Source organism: Eumetopias jubatus, unplaced genomic scaffold (assembly GCF_037043125.1).
Source record: "Eumetopias jubatus isolate StellerSeaLion01/CBP00866 unplaced genomic scaffold, mEumJub1_p1.0 scaffold_8, whole genome shotgun sequence".
In the NCBI taxonomy this organism is placed as follows: domain Eukaryota; kingdom Metazoa; phylum Chordata; class Mammalia; order Carnivora; family Otariidae; genus Eumetopias; species Eumetopias jubatus.
Window position 1 is genome coordinate 38,483,179 of NW_028274814.1, and position 17,504 is coordinate 38,500,682.

At 48.8% G+C, this 17,504-nt stretch overlaps 2 protein-coding genes across 16 annotated transcripts in view; one reads left to right on the forward strand and one right to left on the reverse strand.

Annotated features, from left to right (window-relative positions):
- CACNA1C (calcium voltage-gated channel subunit alpha1 C) overlaps nt 1-17,504 on the reverse strand; it is a 720,546-nt gene that overhangs the window by 500,550 nt on the left and 202,492 nt on the right. The window lies entirely within an intron of this gene.
- On the forward strand, nt 2,569-2,913 carry LOC114222528 (large ribosomal subunit protein P1-like). 2 transcript variants are annotated; one of them, XM_028121059.1, is made up of 2 exons: nt 2,569-2,634; nt 2,716-2,913. In XM_028121059.1, the coding sequence occupies exons 1-2, from the start codon at nt 2,569-2,571 to the stop codon at nt 2,911-2,913; spliced, it is 264 nt and encodes an 87-aa protein (XP_027976860.1). The 2 variants fall into 2 exon arrangements, with proteins under 2 accessions (XP_027976860.1, XP_027976859.1); XM_028121058.1 differs by having other exon boundaries at nt 2,569-2,913.

Here is a 17,504-nt window from a genome sequence, read left to right on the forward strand (position 1 = left end):
CCACACACAGAGGTTTCCCAGTTGAGTGTGTGGAAGCCTGTCACCTGGTTTCACCCAGCCCTTTAAAGGAGCCCAAGTGTATGACCTTCCAGGATGGTTGGTGGCCAAAGAAAGGGAAGGGATGAGGAGAGATATATTGTGGAAAACGACCCTGGCTTCGCAAATCCTGCAGGACACGTGGCCAAGACCCCCATCCTCTGAGAAGGTACGGATGTTCTCTGGTGTGTGTGTGTAGAAAGTTTTAAATATGCATTCAGAGAGAAATGTAACTCGTCTGGTTCTGATTCATTCAAAACTCATCAAATTTGTTTTGCAAGCGCTGTTTGATGTCCAAAAAACTGCCAAGCCTCCCCAACCCCGGACCCCCGTTTGAAGTGGTGGGTGTGCAGACGTCACATGCCCGCCTGGGCACTGAAGAACAGAGCCTGGGGCTCTGCTCCCTGAGATTTGGTAAGAAGCAGACCTGCTGTGAAGATCTTCCAGTCACAATACCCCACGCGACCCCCTCGGGCTCTGTTTAGCAATGTCTCTGGTGTGAAAATGTATCCAGAACACATGAGTGAAAGGCCCACGGGTGTGCAGGGAGAAGGGGAGTTGGGGGGGACAATAATCAATGTTTATTTCATTTGTTTGCTGACTGACACTGGAATGTGTCAGCAGCCAGGTGAACAAAAAAAAAGTGTCCTCCTCCTCCAGAGTCAGAAAACTGCCCTAAAAACAGAGGAAGGGACAGGCTTGGTTGGTTCGGTGTCAAATGGACCTTCTCCACTGGGAGCAGCCTGTCCCCGAGGAGGCGGTCAGAGGTGAGGGGAGGTACTCTGGGTTGTCATCATACCTGGGTGGGGACTTAAGCGGGGGTGAAAGCCAAGGGTTCTAAACACCCTGCAATGGGTGAGACTGCCCTCACAAAGAATGGTCTCAGCCTAAATGCCCCCAGCCCTGAACGAGGGCTACTGGAAGGGGAAGAAGATGAGGCAGTAACCACGGCACACGGGCACTGGGGAAGGACAGCTCAGAGACAGGACTGTAGACACAATACCCTATGCCACCTTCTTGGTACTAGCGTGTGGCTTCTCTGACCTGATGGTCTGAAGAGTTCGGAGGCATGTCCCTTCAAGGGAAAGACTACATATGTTTCACTTTAAACAGCACCCAGTGTGGGGGCACTTGGGTGGCTCAGTCGTTAAGCGACTGCCTTCGGCTCAGGTCAAGATCCCAGGGTCCTGGGATCGAGCCCTGCATCCGGCTCCCTGCTCAGCAGGGAGTCTGCTTCTCCCTCTCTACTCCCCCTGCTTGTGTTCCCTCTCTTGCTATGTCTCTCTCTCTGTCAAATAAATAAATAAATAAAAATCTTAAAAAAAAAACAGCACTCAGTGTGGAAATCAAGTCACTTGCTAAATACACCAAGGTAGGTACTCCAGGGTAAATATGCTAACTACTCCTTTCATGGGATCCCCATGATGAATCTTACCTGCATAGAAAAAAAAAAAAAAAACCAAAACTTTTATACTACAAATAGGCTTCCTAGCCTTCTATGATGGGGCACTTAGATTTCCAGATACAAGGCATCTCTTTATGGAGAAGAGAAGTCTATCTGGGATGGCGGGCCATCTACGGGGCCTGGAACATTCTCAGGGCCTATGGCCTGTTACCCATGAGCCTCACCTCACCCTCTGCTTACAGAGAAGAAGACAACAGAGCTTGTACTTTACTCACAAAACGTTTTTAGATCAAATGAAGGGTCTAAGGATGGTGACAGGCAGGATGCTTTTCCCATGCGAAGCAAGGTCCCTTTCTCTTGTCTGCTGTGGCTGCTGAGAAGGTTGCACCATCCAGGATGAAGAAGGCAAGTGAGACACCAGTGTGATTCCGAGAGGCCAAGAAGAGAACTGAAGTTCTCCTGCCCCCAAAATAATTCTCATGCCTGTTAATAAATGCTTGAAATGTCTTTAAATGATTCAAGAGAAGACTTAAAATATGAAATATCTAATATTCATGCTGGGCTATAAATGACTGCTATCTAGTTCTTTAGTTCTTGGGCAAGTTTTAACAGGGAGAAAAACTTACAAGTGCACAATAGCACTGATTATCTGGAAGGAAAGGGGACCAAGCATCGTGAAAGTAGAAAAAAGACACGAAATGAGACGTGCGGTATCACAGGCATGCTCGGCTAAACTAGCTATGGGACACTGGGCGCGTCCCTCGCAGCATGAGCCTCAGTTTCCCTATTTGTAAACTGGAAAGACTGAGCTGCATGTTCTTAAAGCCTTCCGACTCTGAAATCCTGTCAGTCAACCCAATGATCAAAAGCAGGGACTCCACATTGTCCAGCTCAGGCAAGAAGAAGGAGAGGCCCAAGGTCAGCAATGAATCATTTCTCTAAACATTATAACTTAAAGAGGAAAAAAACCCGCCTATTTTTGCACAGGACAAAAGATTCAAAAAATGTCAATGGTCAGTATGGGCTTTCCCCAGTTGCCGCTAAGGCGCTCGGTCTTTCTGAGGGAGCTAAGGCCACGCTGGAGTGACGCCCTCGCTTCACCCTCAGACCAGCAGCGCGCCCACGCCATGGCCTCCTTCTCGGAGCTCTCCTCCATCTACTCAGCCCTCATCCTGCATGGCGCTGAGCTGACAGTCTCAGAGGATAAGATCTATGCCCTCATTAAAGCAGCGGGTCGAAGTGGTGAACCCTTGTGGCCGGGCTTGTCTGCAGAGGCCCTGGCCAATGTCAACATCGGGAGCCTCATCTGCGAGGTAGGGGTTGGGGGCCCTGTTCCAGCAGCTGCTGCTGCACCAGCAGGAGGTCCCACTCCGCCCACTACGGCTGCCCCAGCTGAGGAGAAGGAGCTGGAAGCAAAAGAAGAAGAATCTGAAGAGTCTAATGATGACATGGGCTTTGGTCTTTTTGACTAAACGTCTTCTGTAACACGGTCAATAAAAAACTGAACTCTTGGGGTGCCTGGGTGGCTCAGTTGGTTAAGTGGTTGACTCTTGATTTCTGCTCAGGTCATGATCTCACTGTCATGGGATCAAGCCCTGCATCCTCATTGGGCTCCACGCTTAGTGGGGAGTCTGCTTACCCCTCCACCCCTCTCCTGGCCTGTGCTCTCTCTAAATAAATAAATCTTAAAAAAAAAAAAAAAAAAGGCTGAACTCTTAAAATAAATAAATAGGTGGATAGTATTCTTTGAGTCCAGGAAGACAGATGATGAAACTGGAATCACTGGCTGCCCAAAAGCCATCGTTCCTTCTCCCTGGCTGGAAAGGCCCAGATTCTGTTTGGTTGTGACACACCTCTCTCAGCGATGGAGGTAAGTCCTAATTCAACTCAACTGTCAAGACAGTACCAGTCTCCTTGCTAAAGGGACATCTGACCAACTCCTGGCCAATGAGACATGGCAGAGTCTGCTGGACACTTCTGGGAAAAGCTTCCTCGCTCTTAAGAGACACTCAAGGGAGAGATGCCTCCAGTCCCCTGGACGTTGCTGCTTCTGCCTGGGATGTCTGAAAGGGCTACAGCCATCTTACAATGTCAGGGGAGCTCTCTGAGGACAGAGCTGCCACACTGAAGACGACAGAGCAGGAAGGATCAGGAGGACCCAAGCATCGAAGTTCCTCAGGAGATGATGGGCATGATGTGGTGACAGAACAACCTGGAGCCACTTGGCGAAGGTCAAAAGGAACAAACTCACAGCAAGTATCAGGAGAAACGCCTTTATGCAGCCAATACCTAACTTACAAGAGCTAAAATATTTGCTTCAGGAAAAGTTTAGAAAAGAGTTTTGGATGATAGCCTATAATATATGCTTAAGAACAATTAAGAGGACATCAAAATGCATCCCTCACCTTGAAAACTAAGAATCACACAAAATAAATACGCTGCTCTGCATGTCACCTCTTGACAGCCTTGTCAAAACGAATGCCAGCCACGGCAGCCAGGACAACAGAGCTTAGCGGGCAGGTTCTCTGACCTTTTCCCTTCGTTCTGGAATCCCTTGCGTGACCTTCCCACCCCCCACCTCTGACTCTACTGACCCCTACTCTCGTGCAGCCGAAGAGCCGCAGAGTAGAAAATGAAGAGTTTCCATCAAAAACGCTGTAGGAATTTACCTTTTCTATCAACTTCATTTCAACTTCTGTTTCTTAAAACTGAAGTCTTCCCAATTTGGTAATGGAGAAACTCAGTGACGCCAAGAGCACCCCTAGCACACATGCAGGGCCTACAGAATCTGGAGTTGTAAGGGATCTTGAAATGGTGAGTCATCTTCATGTCTCAATAGCCTCGGAGGGGAGGCCTCTGGTTCAGTGGAGAGCAGTACACCTCAGCAGCCTCCTCAGAAGCCACTTCCCTGGTGGGAGAGGCAGAGGTGGGGACAGGGCCATGTCGGGAGGAAGACAGGCAGGCAGCTCCCCAGCTGCCTTTAAAGATACTTTTGGCTGAACTGCCAAATCAGAGTGTTTTGTCCTAAAGGGCGAAGGCACAACACAAGCACCTTCCTTTCTGAGGGTGCCCTTCCCTCCTGCCTCAGCCGTCTGCGCACGCATACGCAGCCTTGAAAGTAACTCTCCACGCCATGGTCAGCGCTCCAATTTCAAGGCCATCTCACCCTCTGGGGCAGGCAAACCGCAAAATGACAGAAGATCATTTCCATACAAGGGCCTTCCGGTAGTAAAAATTCATTTAGGAGGAAATAAATTTGAATTGAATTTACTAAACCCAAAAAATGTAAATCAGGGGAACATTCCTAATGAAACTGCAGCTTGGTCTGAAGTTACCTTAAAGTTGCATTTCAAGATACAGGTTCGTTTCTGCACTGAACTGATTTACTGCATGGTTATTTACAGAAGCCCAGGTTCTACTAAAGGATCCTCGGAATGTCAGATTTTGAAATTAATAAAAATTCATTTCAGTTTGGTGCTTCTGGTTCAAAAATTAATCATCCTCCAGTTTGGTCCTATTCAATCACTGATTTAAATGTAGGAGAAAACTTCACTTATCTGAATGTTTTTGGAGGAAGAGGAAGGAAGAAAGTCTTGTCTAAATTGATGGAAAAAAATCCGAATGGCTGATTTTTTTAAGAAAATGGTTCTAGTACTTGTAGAATTGAACATATAATAAGCTAAGATTTAAATGAACACTAATAAGTAAAATTGAGTTAGTCACTGAAAAATTACAATCCATAATAGGCTCTTATTACATAATAATGAATTACATTATATCACTGAGTCTTAATTTTTTAAATCAATGGGAAACACAGTCTGTGTCAGAATTCCTGGGGTACAATTTGAATTTAAGTTACACAGCATTCAGGATTTAATTGGGCATTTCCGATGGTCAGTGAGTAGCTTTAGTAAATGCAAGATGCAGGGAAGCAGGAGAGGGAGACAGGGGGAGAAGGAGGGGGAGAGTAGGAAAGAGGGGGAGAGGGAGAGGGAGGGAGGACAAATGAGGAGGAGGGAGGGGGGAGTGGGGAGGGAGGGGAGAGTTGGGTGGGAAGGGGAGGAAAGGGAGGGAGAGAGGCAGAGAGAGGGGATCCACCCAGGGAAGAATAAATTCTTAAGTTGGGAATCTCAATTTACAAGTCTTGGTAGAGAAATCAGCCAAGAGAGTGCAGGGATTTAAATTTCCTAAGAGCATATTGTGCCCAGTCTGGGCTGTAGTGGGACCTTACTGCAGTCTCCTTGTTCTGACCACTTTAGCTCCCATCTTAGAAGAACAGGGTGGTGCCCCTGGAGGAAGGGGTGCTTTGGGCCAGCCTGTGCCTGGTAGAAAGCCAGGTGCACTGGTGGGCGTGGGACTGCTGACCTGGAAAGGACCAGAAGCTGTTTTGTGGGGCAGGCCCAGCCCATCCATTCTGAACCAGAAGGCAGCCTGCCAACAGGTTCTGTCCTGCTCAAAACTACAGAAGCTCTAACGTCCTCCCTGCCTGCTACCTCACCTTGTTCCTATCAGCTCTGGACCTGCTGGTCCATGGGATATTTACAAGACCCTGGAAGAAAGGCTCACGGGAGACGGCAAGAGCTACACATACAAGAACCCTCAACTGTAGCGCTCTCCTTGCTGCTTCCCCAGACGAGGCCAGAGAGCTCCAGGAACCTCTCACTCCTTCCTCACTTCCCTCTTATCAGAGTAAAGATTAATCGGACATCCTGCTTTTACACTTCAGTGTAAATGTGTTTATGTTCTGGCTGGGACTGCTGACGGCCTTCCAAAAGTGGTTCAAGACAGAGGGAGTCTGCAAGTGCAATTCTATACTCCTCATTTGCAGAAATACTATTTTCCATTATGATTCATGGTAATAGGGAGTGTTTCAGCTGTGTTATGGGTTAAGCAGGCCAGCCTGGAAATCTAAATGCCATTTACAATTTTCTACATTTAAAACACCAACCTAACAATGAATAAAAGAGCAGTTCAAAAATTGGGGACCATCTGAAATTGTTTTTGGGTGAAAAACTCAACATCTCTTACCAATGGGACTCAATGCAGGCTTTCCCTACATCTAAGCTAGGAAATCTTGACTATCCTTTATCACAGTTTATCACCTGGATTCATTAATTCCTACTAAGAATGTGGTTAACTGTAGAGTGAGCTGGCAAATCACAGGTCTTCGGGGTAGATGGACAAGAGGAGCTTCCTGAAACAACAGGAGGGCTCTGGACTCCTTGTCCCAACTATACTGCATTCAGTCAGTCTGGCAGATGAGCTGTCAGAAGAGAGGCTGAGTCTTACGAGTTCCATATTCCAAAAGAAAGCCCTGGTCTACCACAGCCTGCTCTTGAAGACACAAGTACCAGGGATGGTACACCTGGGGGCCCACCCGATCTAAATTCTCTGGAATTTGGCCTTAGAGGTCTCTGTCTTCCAAGGGTTGGGAGCCCATTGACATAAAATGAAGGGGTTTGCTGCTTGGGACCCCTCCTGACCTGTCACACAAGTTTCTGAGTTTGGAGCTGAGAGGAGGAACCTTACCACTTTGACATTCACTATCTCTAGCAGGCTTGAAATGCAGGGTAGAGAATTAGATGTATAATCTTGTGGCTCCCTAAGAACCATGTCCCTGTTCAGTTTTGGATGCTAGCCCATCCACCCCCCCCTCTTATCCTCATCTCTACCCCCGTTTCCTATAGTAATGGTTTCCTATCTTTGGCACTAACACCTTTCACTTTGTCCAAGACTAGAAAACATTTTGATAGAAGGCAATTTTTTTCTTGTGACAACAATGTTTCCCAAAGGAAGCTGGCTCTGAAATGACAGAGATGTCAAATCTCAGACATATGTAGCTGTTAATAGTCTTAAGCACATCTAATCCAATCCCATCTTTACCGAGGGAGAAACTGAGGCCCAGAGGGGCAGCAACAGTGGCACAGCCACGATCCCAAGCCCTGTTCTCCCTCCTGTCCTGTGGGAAACCATGACTTCTTAGTTCTGAGTCCTGGCTCCACAGAGAGGGTCTCACCCAGGCTCCGCTCTCCAGCCATGGGATCAGGGCAGGCTTAAGGACCACCCCCCGCCAGGCTTTGAGGTATGCACACCCACTCCCCTTGAGTTGCTGTCTGGACTACATAACAAAGGTGTGTACAACACAGAGCACAGTGCCAGGCACATGAGGACTATTACTGTTATCCCCGCTATCATTATCAGTGATTTAAAAACACATGCACACATCTCTTCTTTCATTAAGGGAAGGGTATTTGGTTCATTTGCAAGACATTAGAACATATTCTCTATCTTGGTAACTTGAAACTTTTCTACCAGATCCCATCATAAGCAAAAAAAGACATCCTAGTCAGTGTTTGCTCTTGGGAGTAAATTGTCCCCAAGTGTCCTCACAGGACCTTTGTTTGGAAAGTGTTCCTACTTTCCCCGAGGGTGGTATTTTTCAGCTTTCCCAGTGTAGGATGCAGGGTAGAACCTGATGAGCCTGAGGGCAAGAAAGCCAGGGACATCTCCCAGGAGTGTTCGATGGCAGGGTCAGGATGCAGGGAATGAGTATGCCTGCATTGGAAAATGCGAGAGGGTCAGAAGGGGCATAAGTGTTCCTGGACAAAAAAGTTTATCAAATAGATGAGGCCCCAAACTCCTCCAGTCACTGAAACATGGCATTCATAGTGGGAAAGAAAATAAGACTATCACAGAGCAGGAAAGGGGAAGGGGGGAAAAACAGGCAAAAACCCCAAAAAGAGGCAAAATGTGTCAATGAAAAACATTTATCAGGAAATCTCCATGAGAAGGAACTGTCCACAGACAGAATGGGAGAAACAAAGCTTACCAGCACATATGAAAAGTGACTGAGAAATTCCAGTTGCCTGAAAGTTCAACACAAGTAAACAGTATGATGTGGAAGGAGTGGGGGGACAAGGAGGAGGAATGGGAGCAGAGGGGAGAAGGGAGGGGGAGGAGGGATGGGAGCAGAGGGGAGAAGGGAGGGGGAGGAGGGATGGGAGCAGAGGGCAGAAGGGAGGGGGAGGAGGGATGGGAGCAGAGGGCAGAAGGGGGGAGGAGGGATGGGAGCAGAGGGGAGAAGGGAGGGGGAGGAGGGATGGGAGCAGAGGGGAGGAAGGGGAGGAGGGATGGGAGCAGAGGGGAGAAGGGAGGGGGAGGAGGGATGGGAGCAGAGGGGAGAAGGGAGGGGGAGGAGGGATGGGAGCAGAGGGGAGGAGGGGGGGAGGAGGGATGGGAGCAGAGGGGAGAAGGGAGGGAGAGGAGGGAGGGAGGGGGAGGAGGGATGGGAGCAGAGGGGAGAAGGGGGGAGGAGGGATGGGAGCAGAGGGGAGGTGGGGGAGGAGGAAGGCAACACGTAATCTCAGGCTACACTGATGGAAATGAGCTGCCCTTAACAGGATGCAACAGCCTCTTATCCCTGGGGCCAGGTAGAGCTGAGGAATTGTGGGTCAAAGGCAAATAGCAGAGTTCAGATGAGTGGCCAGGACAGGGGGAGAGGGTGCAGTGAAGCGGATGGTTAGCCTAAGGGAAGATGACCAAGAGGCACAGGGCTGCAGTCTTTGATATCAACAAGGATGTCCTGAGGGTGAGAGAATACATTTTTTCCCCCTCCAGATGGCAAAATGAAGTGCAGCAGGTAGAAGATAAAGGAAAGCCGCTCTAAGAAAGACCTTTCTCGCCATTACAGATATCCCCCAAATGGATTTCCATCCCCAGAGGTGTCGGGCAGAGAGGCTGGATGGCCCAAAGACTTGTCAAGGCTGGGGCAGGAGAAGGCCCACTGTTGGGTGGGCCCGGGGCACCCCATAGCTCTGGGAGACTGCGGACATGGCAGGCCCAACACGGTCAACCGCCCAGTTGGCCCGCGGCTCTCTTCCTCTCCTCTTAAAGAGAAGTGAAGGTGCAGAGCTCTCAAAAGCAGCAGCCTGCTGGAGGAGTACATGGCCCCTCCAGCTTCCAGCTTGGTCAGCCACTCACGCAAACCAGCTACCAGGGTAACAAGTTTCCATGGGTCTTGCCAGTACACGGCAGCATGCCTGGGAGGGGACGGCGATGTGCCACCCCCCTGCAGGTGTGGTGTCCTAGAGCCATGACCCCTCTTCTCCTGCAGGCGCTCTGCAAATTTAAACCTACCTGGAGCCACATCATGAATCTTAGTAAAAAGATTTCTGCTGAAACAGACAGCTACTTAACAAGGTTCTCCTCCCATTTATATCCAATGTGCTAAGTTCTGACTTATGAATGCAGAGGATAAATGCCCATCTCCTTGGATAAAAGCACAGCATGAAGCTATCTGGCCCCACTCCCCCACTGCAGCTCCATCTCTCGCTCCTCCCCATAACACACTCTCACCCTGAGATGCCGTGTCACTGACCACACAGCACTGTGCCTTTTAAAATACCCTGCGACTCTGAGGGCAGGCGGGAGAGGACGACAGCTGTGTTTTAATTAAGGATCTACTATGTGCCAGGCACCACACGACACATTTTCATCTATTATCTTATTTCTCTCAACAACCTTGCAATTGTTGTGGCAACAGTCCCATTTGACCCTTAGTGAAATTGTATATAAAAGGAAGAAAAAGTTGCTTAACACAAAAATTGGCCCCATCTGCTTCTGCATTCAATGCAATGGGGAAATGAATCTCTCTACCACCCCTTTTCCCTCGTCCAAGGAGGTGGGGTGAGACCTCCCTTCGATGGCCCATCACGTGGGAAGGTACAGCTGTGGATATGGCCTACTGTGCGGGAAGGCACGTAAGTAGATGTACAGAAGACGGCTTTGGGCTGAGTTTAGAGGTAGGGACTAGATAGAGCTGAACTGCTCTGCATAATAAAAATGGGGAGAGTGAGTTCAAGCAGTTTGGGGGCAGTAAAGGGGGAGAAGTAGAAAGGACAAGAAATATATTAAAACCCTAAGGCCTGGGTAGGCAAAAATTTCTGTAGGGCTTTTTAAGCACAGAAATTTCAAACATTCAATATTCCCATTACAATGATGTGAACTCTCTTGAGCTTCCCAAAACCTGAATACAGGCTGATATACTCACAAAAACCTTGTGTGAGACTGGAGAGAGAGAGAGAGAGAGAGAGAGAGAGAGAGAGAGAGAGAGAGTATGTATGTGTGTCTGTAAATCAAAGGGGAACAGGTCCACATCAGGGTTTGTCCAAAGCAGAGGGAAGGACACAGAGCAATAGCATTGACCCTTGGAGCCAGTGGGGGCTGGGCAAGGAAATCCCTAGGTAATGGCCACAATCTGGGAGAGGGCATGGGATGAAGGGCTGAAGCTGACACCTGGGACACACAGGGACCGGGCTCAAGGTCACATCATTGCTAGTTGTGGGCCGATATTTAAATCCAGCTCTATCTAAAGACACATCCCATTTACTTCCACTTCTTTTCCCTGAAATACTCTTCTCACACCCCTACTCCCACCCGGCACCCAACACTCAACATCTTCACCAGGCAAACCCTACACACCCTCAATACTCACCTCTCATCGAGCTGCTCTGACTTCCCAGGGTGGGCAAGTTGCTCCTTGCACTGAATATGCCACTAATGTTCACCAAACCCGTTTTTCCTCCAGGGGAGGACAGAACCAGACCCTATTTCCCAGAATTGCATTCGAGCCAATGGAACCTGCAGGAAATGATGAGCACCACCCCGAGGCCTGGACCTTAAAACTTTGGGTGCAACCCACCAACCCAGAGGAAAATTTCCAGGCCCAAGGGGATGGCACAGCCTTGAAACAGAAGAACCCTGGGTACCTCAATGTCCCGTCACCACCCTGTCAATCTTAGTTGGACTGTGATGTAAGCCACTTTGTCCTGTTAAGCCACCAAGATTCGGGGGGTATTCGTTACAGCAGACTGGCCATTCTGACGAATGTACTCTTTCTCAAGGCTGCCATGAAACTCCTTCATCTCTCTACCATCCTCCTTGTTGACCAGGTTATATTTCAACTTTCCACAAAAACATCTGCTTTCCCACTCTGCTGACCTCCTCAAGGAAAGGAACTATATTATTCTCATTCTATGTTTTTCACACCTAGGACACAGAGTTTATATATGTCCTCACTAAGTGTATACTGAGGAAGGAGATAGATGAACGATAGATCCCAGCTGAGCCCAATATCCAGCTGGGTCTCTACTACCCTGAATATTTTTAATTAAAAAAAACACCAGCCCAACCCTATGACCAGCAAAGCCCTGGATGAAGGAAAGAGAGGGCCTTTTCTTCATGGCCAGGATCCGGAAGCGGAGTGCTGAAGAAAATTTCTCGTCTTCTGCTAGGTTCCCATTGTGCAGGCATACCTTGAAATGACAAAAACCTTACCCTAGGAGAGTGCGGGCTGGCAGGAATGTTTCACCGTGCTCCATCCTACAGTATTTTGAAATCTTTTGTTTAAATCGATTGGCAATGTTTAAACACACCATTTCACACAGAAGTACAATATTACTAATTAGGCAATAAGGAGTAAGATGGTGTCATTTTATGGTAATGCATCAGGCACAAAAAAACCCTCCCTCTTTCAAATAAATCCAAGATTTTACATAATCTCATTTTTAGTGTAGAAAGGGGATTCCGTTCCATTAACAAAGAGCAGGTTCTGGTTGGATGTGCTACTTGCTTAATAGAAAAATGCTGGGCATGACCCCAAAGATGCTTTTCCCAGGTTTCATAAGTACCTGTGCCCAACCCTGAAGAGCTGGCTCTCACCTTGATCAGATGCAGCCACCTCCAGGACCTCCTTTGTTCTCCTGTATCAGTGATCTCGAGGGACCTATATTTTCCTTTCCTGCAGTAAATCACTTCATGTCTTTTTGCGAGGGTTTTTTTTTTCCTTCTTTAAATATCACTAGTTACCAGAGCTCTTAATGAGTATGTCATGCTAATGGGGCTTGTCACAATTTCATGATGCTTTATTTTAGTTTTTCTATATCATGTAAATCACTGTGGTTGAGGATAGCCAAATGTTCCTTCCTTTCCCTCTCCCCTACAGGCTTCCACTCAACTTGCTGATAGAGTTTTCCAGTTGGTAAGTGGCACCTGGGAAGCTAGACCTTGCGCCCTCCTCTTAGGCAGCATAGCCAGAGCCCAGCCTCAGTCCCTACATAGGAAGCCATGGTGTCCCCACACAGCAGAGTGTCTTCCTGTTTCCACAGACCAGACCCTTCCTGCATGTCTGGGTGAACCAGGCCCCTCAGCCTCAGGGGTTTTCTCCAGCCTTCTTCTCTTTGTATAAATTCAGCTCTTGTCACACAAGTCAGTTCCTCACTCTGCTCCTCTGGGGCACAATATTGGCACCTCTGTCATGGCTGCGTCTAGCACGAGTCTCTTCTTTGGAGCAGAGGGAAGAATCCAGTGTCTATGTTACACCAGAGTCACACAAAGATCCTAGTCAGAGGCTCTGGAAGAGCCAGCCCTCCCTATGTCTCTACTCCTCACTTCTGAAAATCTGAGCTGGTTGATGCAATCCCATTTAGAATTTATATCCTCCCTTCTGCCAAAGGATCTGAGGTAACTGATTTAATATCATCTGTTCAGGACACTTACAAATTTTCCACATTTCTCGGGGAACACTTCCTATATTTTATAGTTATAAAAACAACACCAAAGAGGAGACCAGAGGACCTGAGAACCTAGTATAATTTAGGCCTAGAAAGTGATATTCACTGAAGTAGCCTCCTTCTTTCTCACTTTCTCTCTGGGGATGGAAGGTGGGAAGGGATAGAAGAGACTGTATCCACTGAGCACAAGAGGCTCAATGCCTATGCCCTACAGGCTTTTCATCGTCCCACAAAACACTTGAAAATTAAAAACAAAAAACAAAAGTAGGGTGGGTCCAAAACATAGAAGAAACTGCAAAATCGAAATGGATATTTAACTCAGCATCCATAAAACTTAACACTGTGTCAGCCAGTCAAATGTAGCTCAACACACAGAGTTATGTATCAATATAATAGAGTTTCTCTCCTAAGACCAATAATTTATTCTTAATAAAATGCAACATTATAAAAAATACAACCATTGTTTCTAACTTCATTACAGCAAAAATATTCTACTTGAGGTGGCTTGTGGATACATTTTGAGATGTCTGATATACTGACTGGCGAGTAGAGTGACTGACTGTCAGAGGGCCCCGGGCCTTGGAAAGCCTCACACGACCCTGGGAAGATGGAAGTTATGACACCATGTGGCCCCCTAGGTATTGTGTTGATCATAAGGTTTTTTTGGTTTTCGTTTTAATTCTGAGTGAAAAGACTCACACAGTGGCTGCTTGTTCTGTTTTGCTATTTGCTTTTCTCTGAGAGCTGTTATCTCCTGAGGACCCAGCCAGGGTTTCAAGGACAGGCCACTCCAACTTGTTGCTGCTATTCCCACCAGGGCCGGGGCGCCTCCACGGGCACCCCCCCTGCCACTGTGCAGATGGGACGGCTTAGCCCTCTGAGGGGTCGGGAGATCTGAGATCAGGACAACATGGCAGGCACCTTAGAGCCTCAGGCCTTTTGCTGCAACCGTCAGGCAAAGTAACACCAGCACAAAATCTGCCTTTACTTTCTTAGTTATCTCCCTTTAAAGAAGGTAAATGGAACATTACAAGGCATGGATCCTACCGTCTGTGGACACTGCTCCTGGTCCCTTCAGCCACGCCTGGCTCTCTCCATGCTGCCCTGACGTCAGGCCTGTTGGTCACTAACGCATGCCCCCCAAACTGTGGGTCTCCTCACTCGTACCTGACGCATCAGCACTTTACTCTGTAAGATAGCAGACTTTCCAAAACCACTAGCAGTCACCCACTAAGCCATTACTCAGATGTTCTGCTTGGGAAGAGACTACAGCTCCCAGACAGAAGTTTCTGTGGGCCTACCCTGTCCTTAACTGCCTCAACATCTCTCTACCCACCACCAGCCCCATCTCAATTCCAAATGCAAATCACTTTCTGGTTTCCTGGTCATTCCTTTGGCTGAAGATGGAGTGGCTGCTATGAGGAACACAGCACCTCAGAGAGGTGACCAGGGAGGGTTGGAGGGTACTGGATTTGAATTCTGACACTGTGGATTTGCATCCTGGCTCTACCACCTAAAAGTTGTGTAGTGCAACCCTAGGCAGTCACTGAATCTCACTGAGCCTCAGTTTCCCCTTCTATAGGATGTAGGAGATAATATCCGCTCACAGAATCACTGCCTGGGAAAGGCTCTAGAAACATACAGTGGTACACAGAGGTAAGACAGGCTTTCACAGTGAGTCTGTGTGCCCGGCCGCTGGCAAGAAGAAAGCAGAGAGTCATGGCAGAGGCGGGGGGAGGGGGTGAAAAAGGCGTGGGGGGGCGCTCACAGCCAGTTTGGGGAAAGAGGACTGCATGGGATTGAATAGAAGAGAAGAAAGCAGCATCGCATATGTTTACAGTGATAGGCACTGGGGTCCCACAGACCTGCGATCGGAGTCCCAGCTCTTCCTCGCTACCCATGGGCCTGATTCTGAGCACCTGTTCCTCTTGTATTAAATGAGGATAATGAGAGCTCCCTCATGGGACTGTCATAAGAATTAAAAGAGGTCATGTTAAATGACTCAGCACAGTACTTGGCACACAGCAATTGCTCAAGAAGTCCTATTATTATTAAATGGATCTCTACATTAAGACTGTACTTTAGAGACCGGTAAGTACTTGAATTGTGAACAAGTCAGGATCAATAAATCCGTAAGCAGTGTCGCCACGGGCTCTCCCCAGCCACCCTCAGTACCTCTCTCCCTGTGGTCTCCCTCCGTCCCTGCCTATCTGCTGCTCACAGTGCCAGTGTCTGTTCTTCTCTGACACTCTCTCTGTCTCCAGCTCCGTCTCAGGCTCTCTCAGACTCTGACCTCTAATGTTCTTTGTCTTTTTCTTCCTTCATTCATTCCTTTAAAAATAAATAGATCAATAAAACCAACTTCTGTTTGGGCAGAAGGCACATTTTCTCACTGGAAGGTGCCCTCGTGCCAGCGGAGGCCGTCCGCCCCACGGCCTGCTGTCACATCAGGACCCACCACACACAGCTGCCTGGCTCTCCTGCAGATGCTCCCAAAGGAGGGCGAGGAGTGGGCACCTAACCTCATCCAGTTACCCAGGCCCTGACGAAGCAAGAGCCTGACTTCAGTCCCGTCTGGGTAACCGGAGCCGAGCGGACCCACCACACAGCTGCAGACAGTGACCAGGGGCCCTGGGAAGGAAACCCGCTACAGCTTGTGGCCAACTCTGGCCATGCTCGGCTACACGCTCAGCCCCACGGCAGGGAAGGGAGACCTTTATTGCCACCATCCAATTCTAATCAGGCCGGTGCTGGGCAGGCTTCCCATAAAGATGAGAGGCCTAAACTGCGGCTCCCCAAAACCACAGCCCGCAGTGGGAGCAGCTGCTGACGTGAATCTGGCCACGGCCTCCTCGGAGTGGGGGGCTGGGGAAGGCACTCAAAAGAGGAGCCAGACTGTGGCCGGGAAGCGACTGGTGGCCTGGCTGGGAAAACCAATCCGTCAGGCCACAAGTGTCTGTTGGGCTCTCTTCACATGAGGCCCACAAAGATGGCTCTAATGTTGTGGGAAGTCTAGGCCGGTCTCAAGGACGGGAGGAGGAAGACAGGGTCCATGGGGAAAGGTGCCTAAAGACGCACGGCAGCTTCTGCCCAGGGCCACACAAGCAGGGCAGTAGGGCAGAGCCAGAGGCTTGGCCCAGAGACGGCCCTGTGGACAGGCATTTGGGCGGGCCTCAAGGGGTCCCGGCAAGGCCCTGAAGGTGTGTGGGGATGCAAGGTAGAGAGTGGTGGAAACTGGGCACAGAGGAGGCACTGTGAGCAGGAGGAAGAACCACCTGCCCCCTGGAGGAGCTGCTGGCCGGCTCCTCCCTCCCTTTGTCTCTCGACGGCACCTGCCAGCCACACACAAAAATAGAGTGGGATTCACCAGTGGTAAAGTGGGAGTGATAAAAACCAGAGAGGTAGAAACACAAGAGAGACAACTTGGAGGGTGTCAGTGGCGACATCTGTACCTTCACATGGCTTGGCAGCGGGCACGGTGAATGAGCTCTAACCAGCCAGGCAGCATCAGCTACATCAGAGGGAGACTCCTGGCCCTCTCGCAGGGCCTACCTCCCCTTACTGCTCCCCCTGCTGCCCCAAATTCACCTCCACATCCCTTTACATATGACTCAAACCCCAGTTTAAAAGCAAATACCCATGGAATGGGAAGCATCTTCAGTGATTTCCATTAGTATTCATCATTAAGATCCTAGTGTTAGGAGTATTTTGCGGGGAAGATGAAGCCACCAAACCGCCAAAGAAGAAAGCAGCCTAGAAAACAAGATTCTCTGTCTGCTTTGTCATGCCGCCTGTGCACCCGTCCTCTTCACCAGAAGGTGAGCTCCAGGAAAGCAAGACGAAGCCTTGGTCCTCACTGTACCTCCAGTGCCTAATGATGGTACCTGGCGCATGGTGAACAAGCAAGAGGTAAGTGTTGAAGGAATGAATGAACAGACTACAAGCTGCACAGAGAAATACAGCACTCACTATTTCTGATTCTAGATACAGCACGTGTTAAGGGGTTCTGTATGAGGCAAATCACCTCTCACGTCGATGTGGTCTATGATTAGCTCTGACAGGAGATAACCAAGGAACGGGTACCCTAAAGCTGACGCCAAGGACTACAAACTAACATGAACTTAGTTCAAATTACCAGGGTGTCACCCACGATGACCAGAAGCAGCTGTGAACTTCTGTCCTTGCAGGGGTAGACTTGAGGGCATCGCGGGGAAAGTCAGAGTTCCTGCCACAGCTCATGGAGCATTCAGGAGACTTACCAAGAACACAGAAAACCAGGCAAAAAGTCCAAATCTCCTAAACTCAGAAGGTATGTTGAAAAACAAGTCCCCTTAGCTGCCAAACACAGAGCCAACATTCCCTTCCTGCCTGTTTCTACCATCATACACCTGAAAATCCTCCAGAATAACAACATCCCGGCTCTGGTGCCCATTTGCCTTGTCAGGAAATCAGCAGCTGCTGGCAGTGGAGTATGGGATGGAGGAAAGAGGAAA

Coding starts and splice junctions, on each gene's coding strand:
- LOC114222528 (XM_028121058.1), top strand. CDS start 2,569: ATGGCCTCCTTCTCGGAGCTCTCCTCCATCTACTCAGCCCTCATCCTG.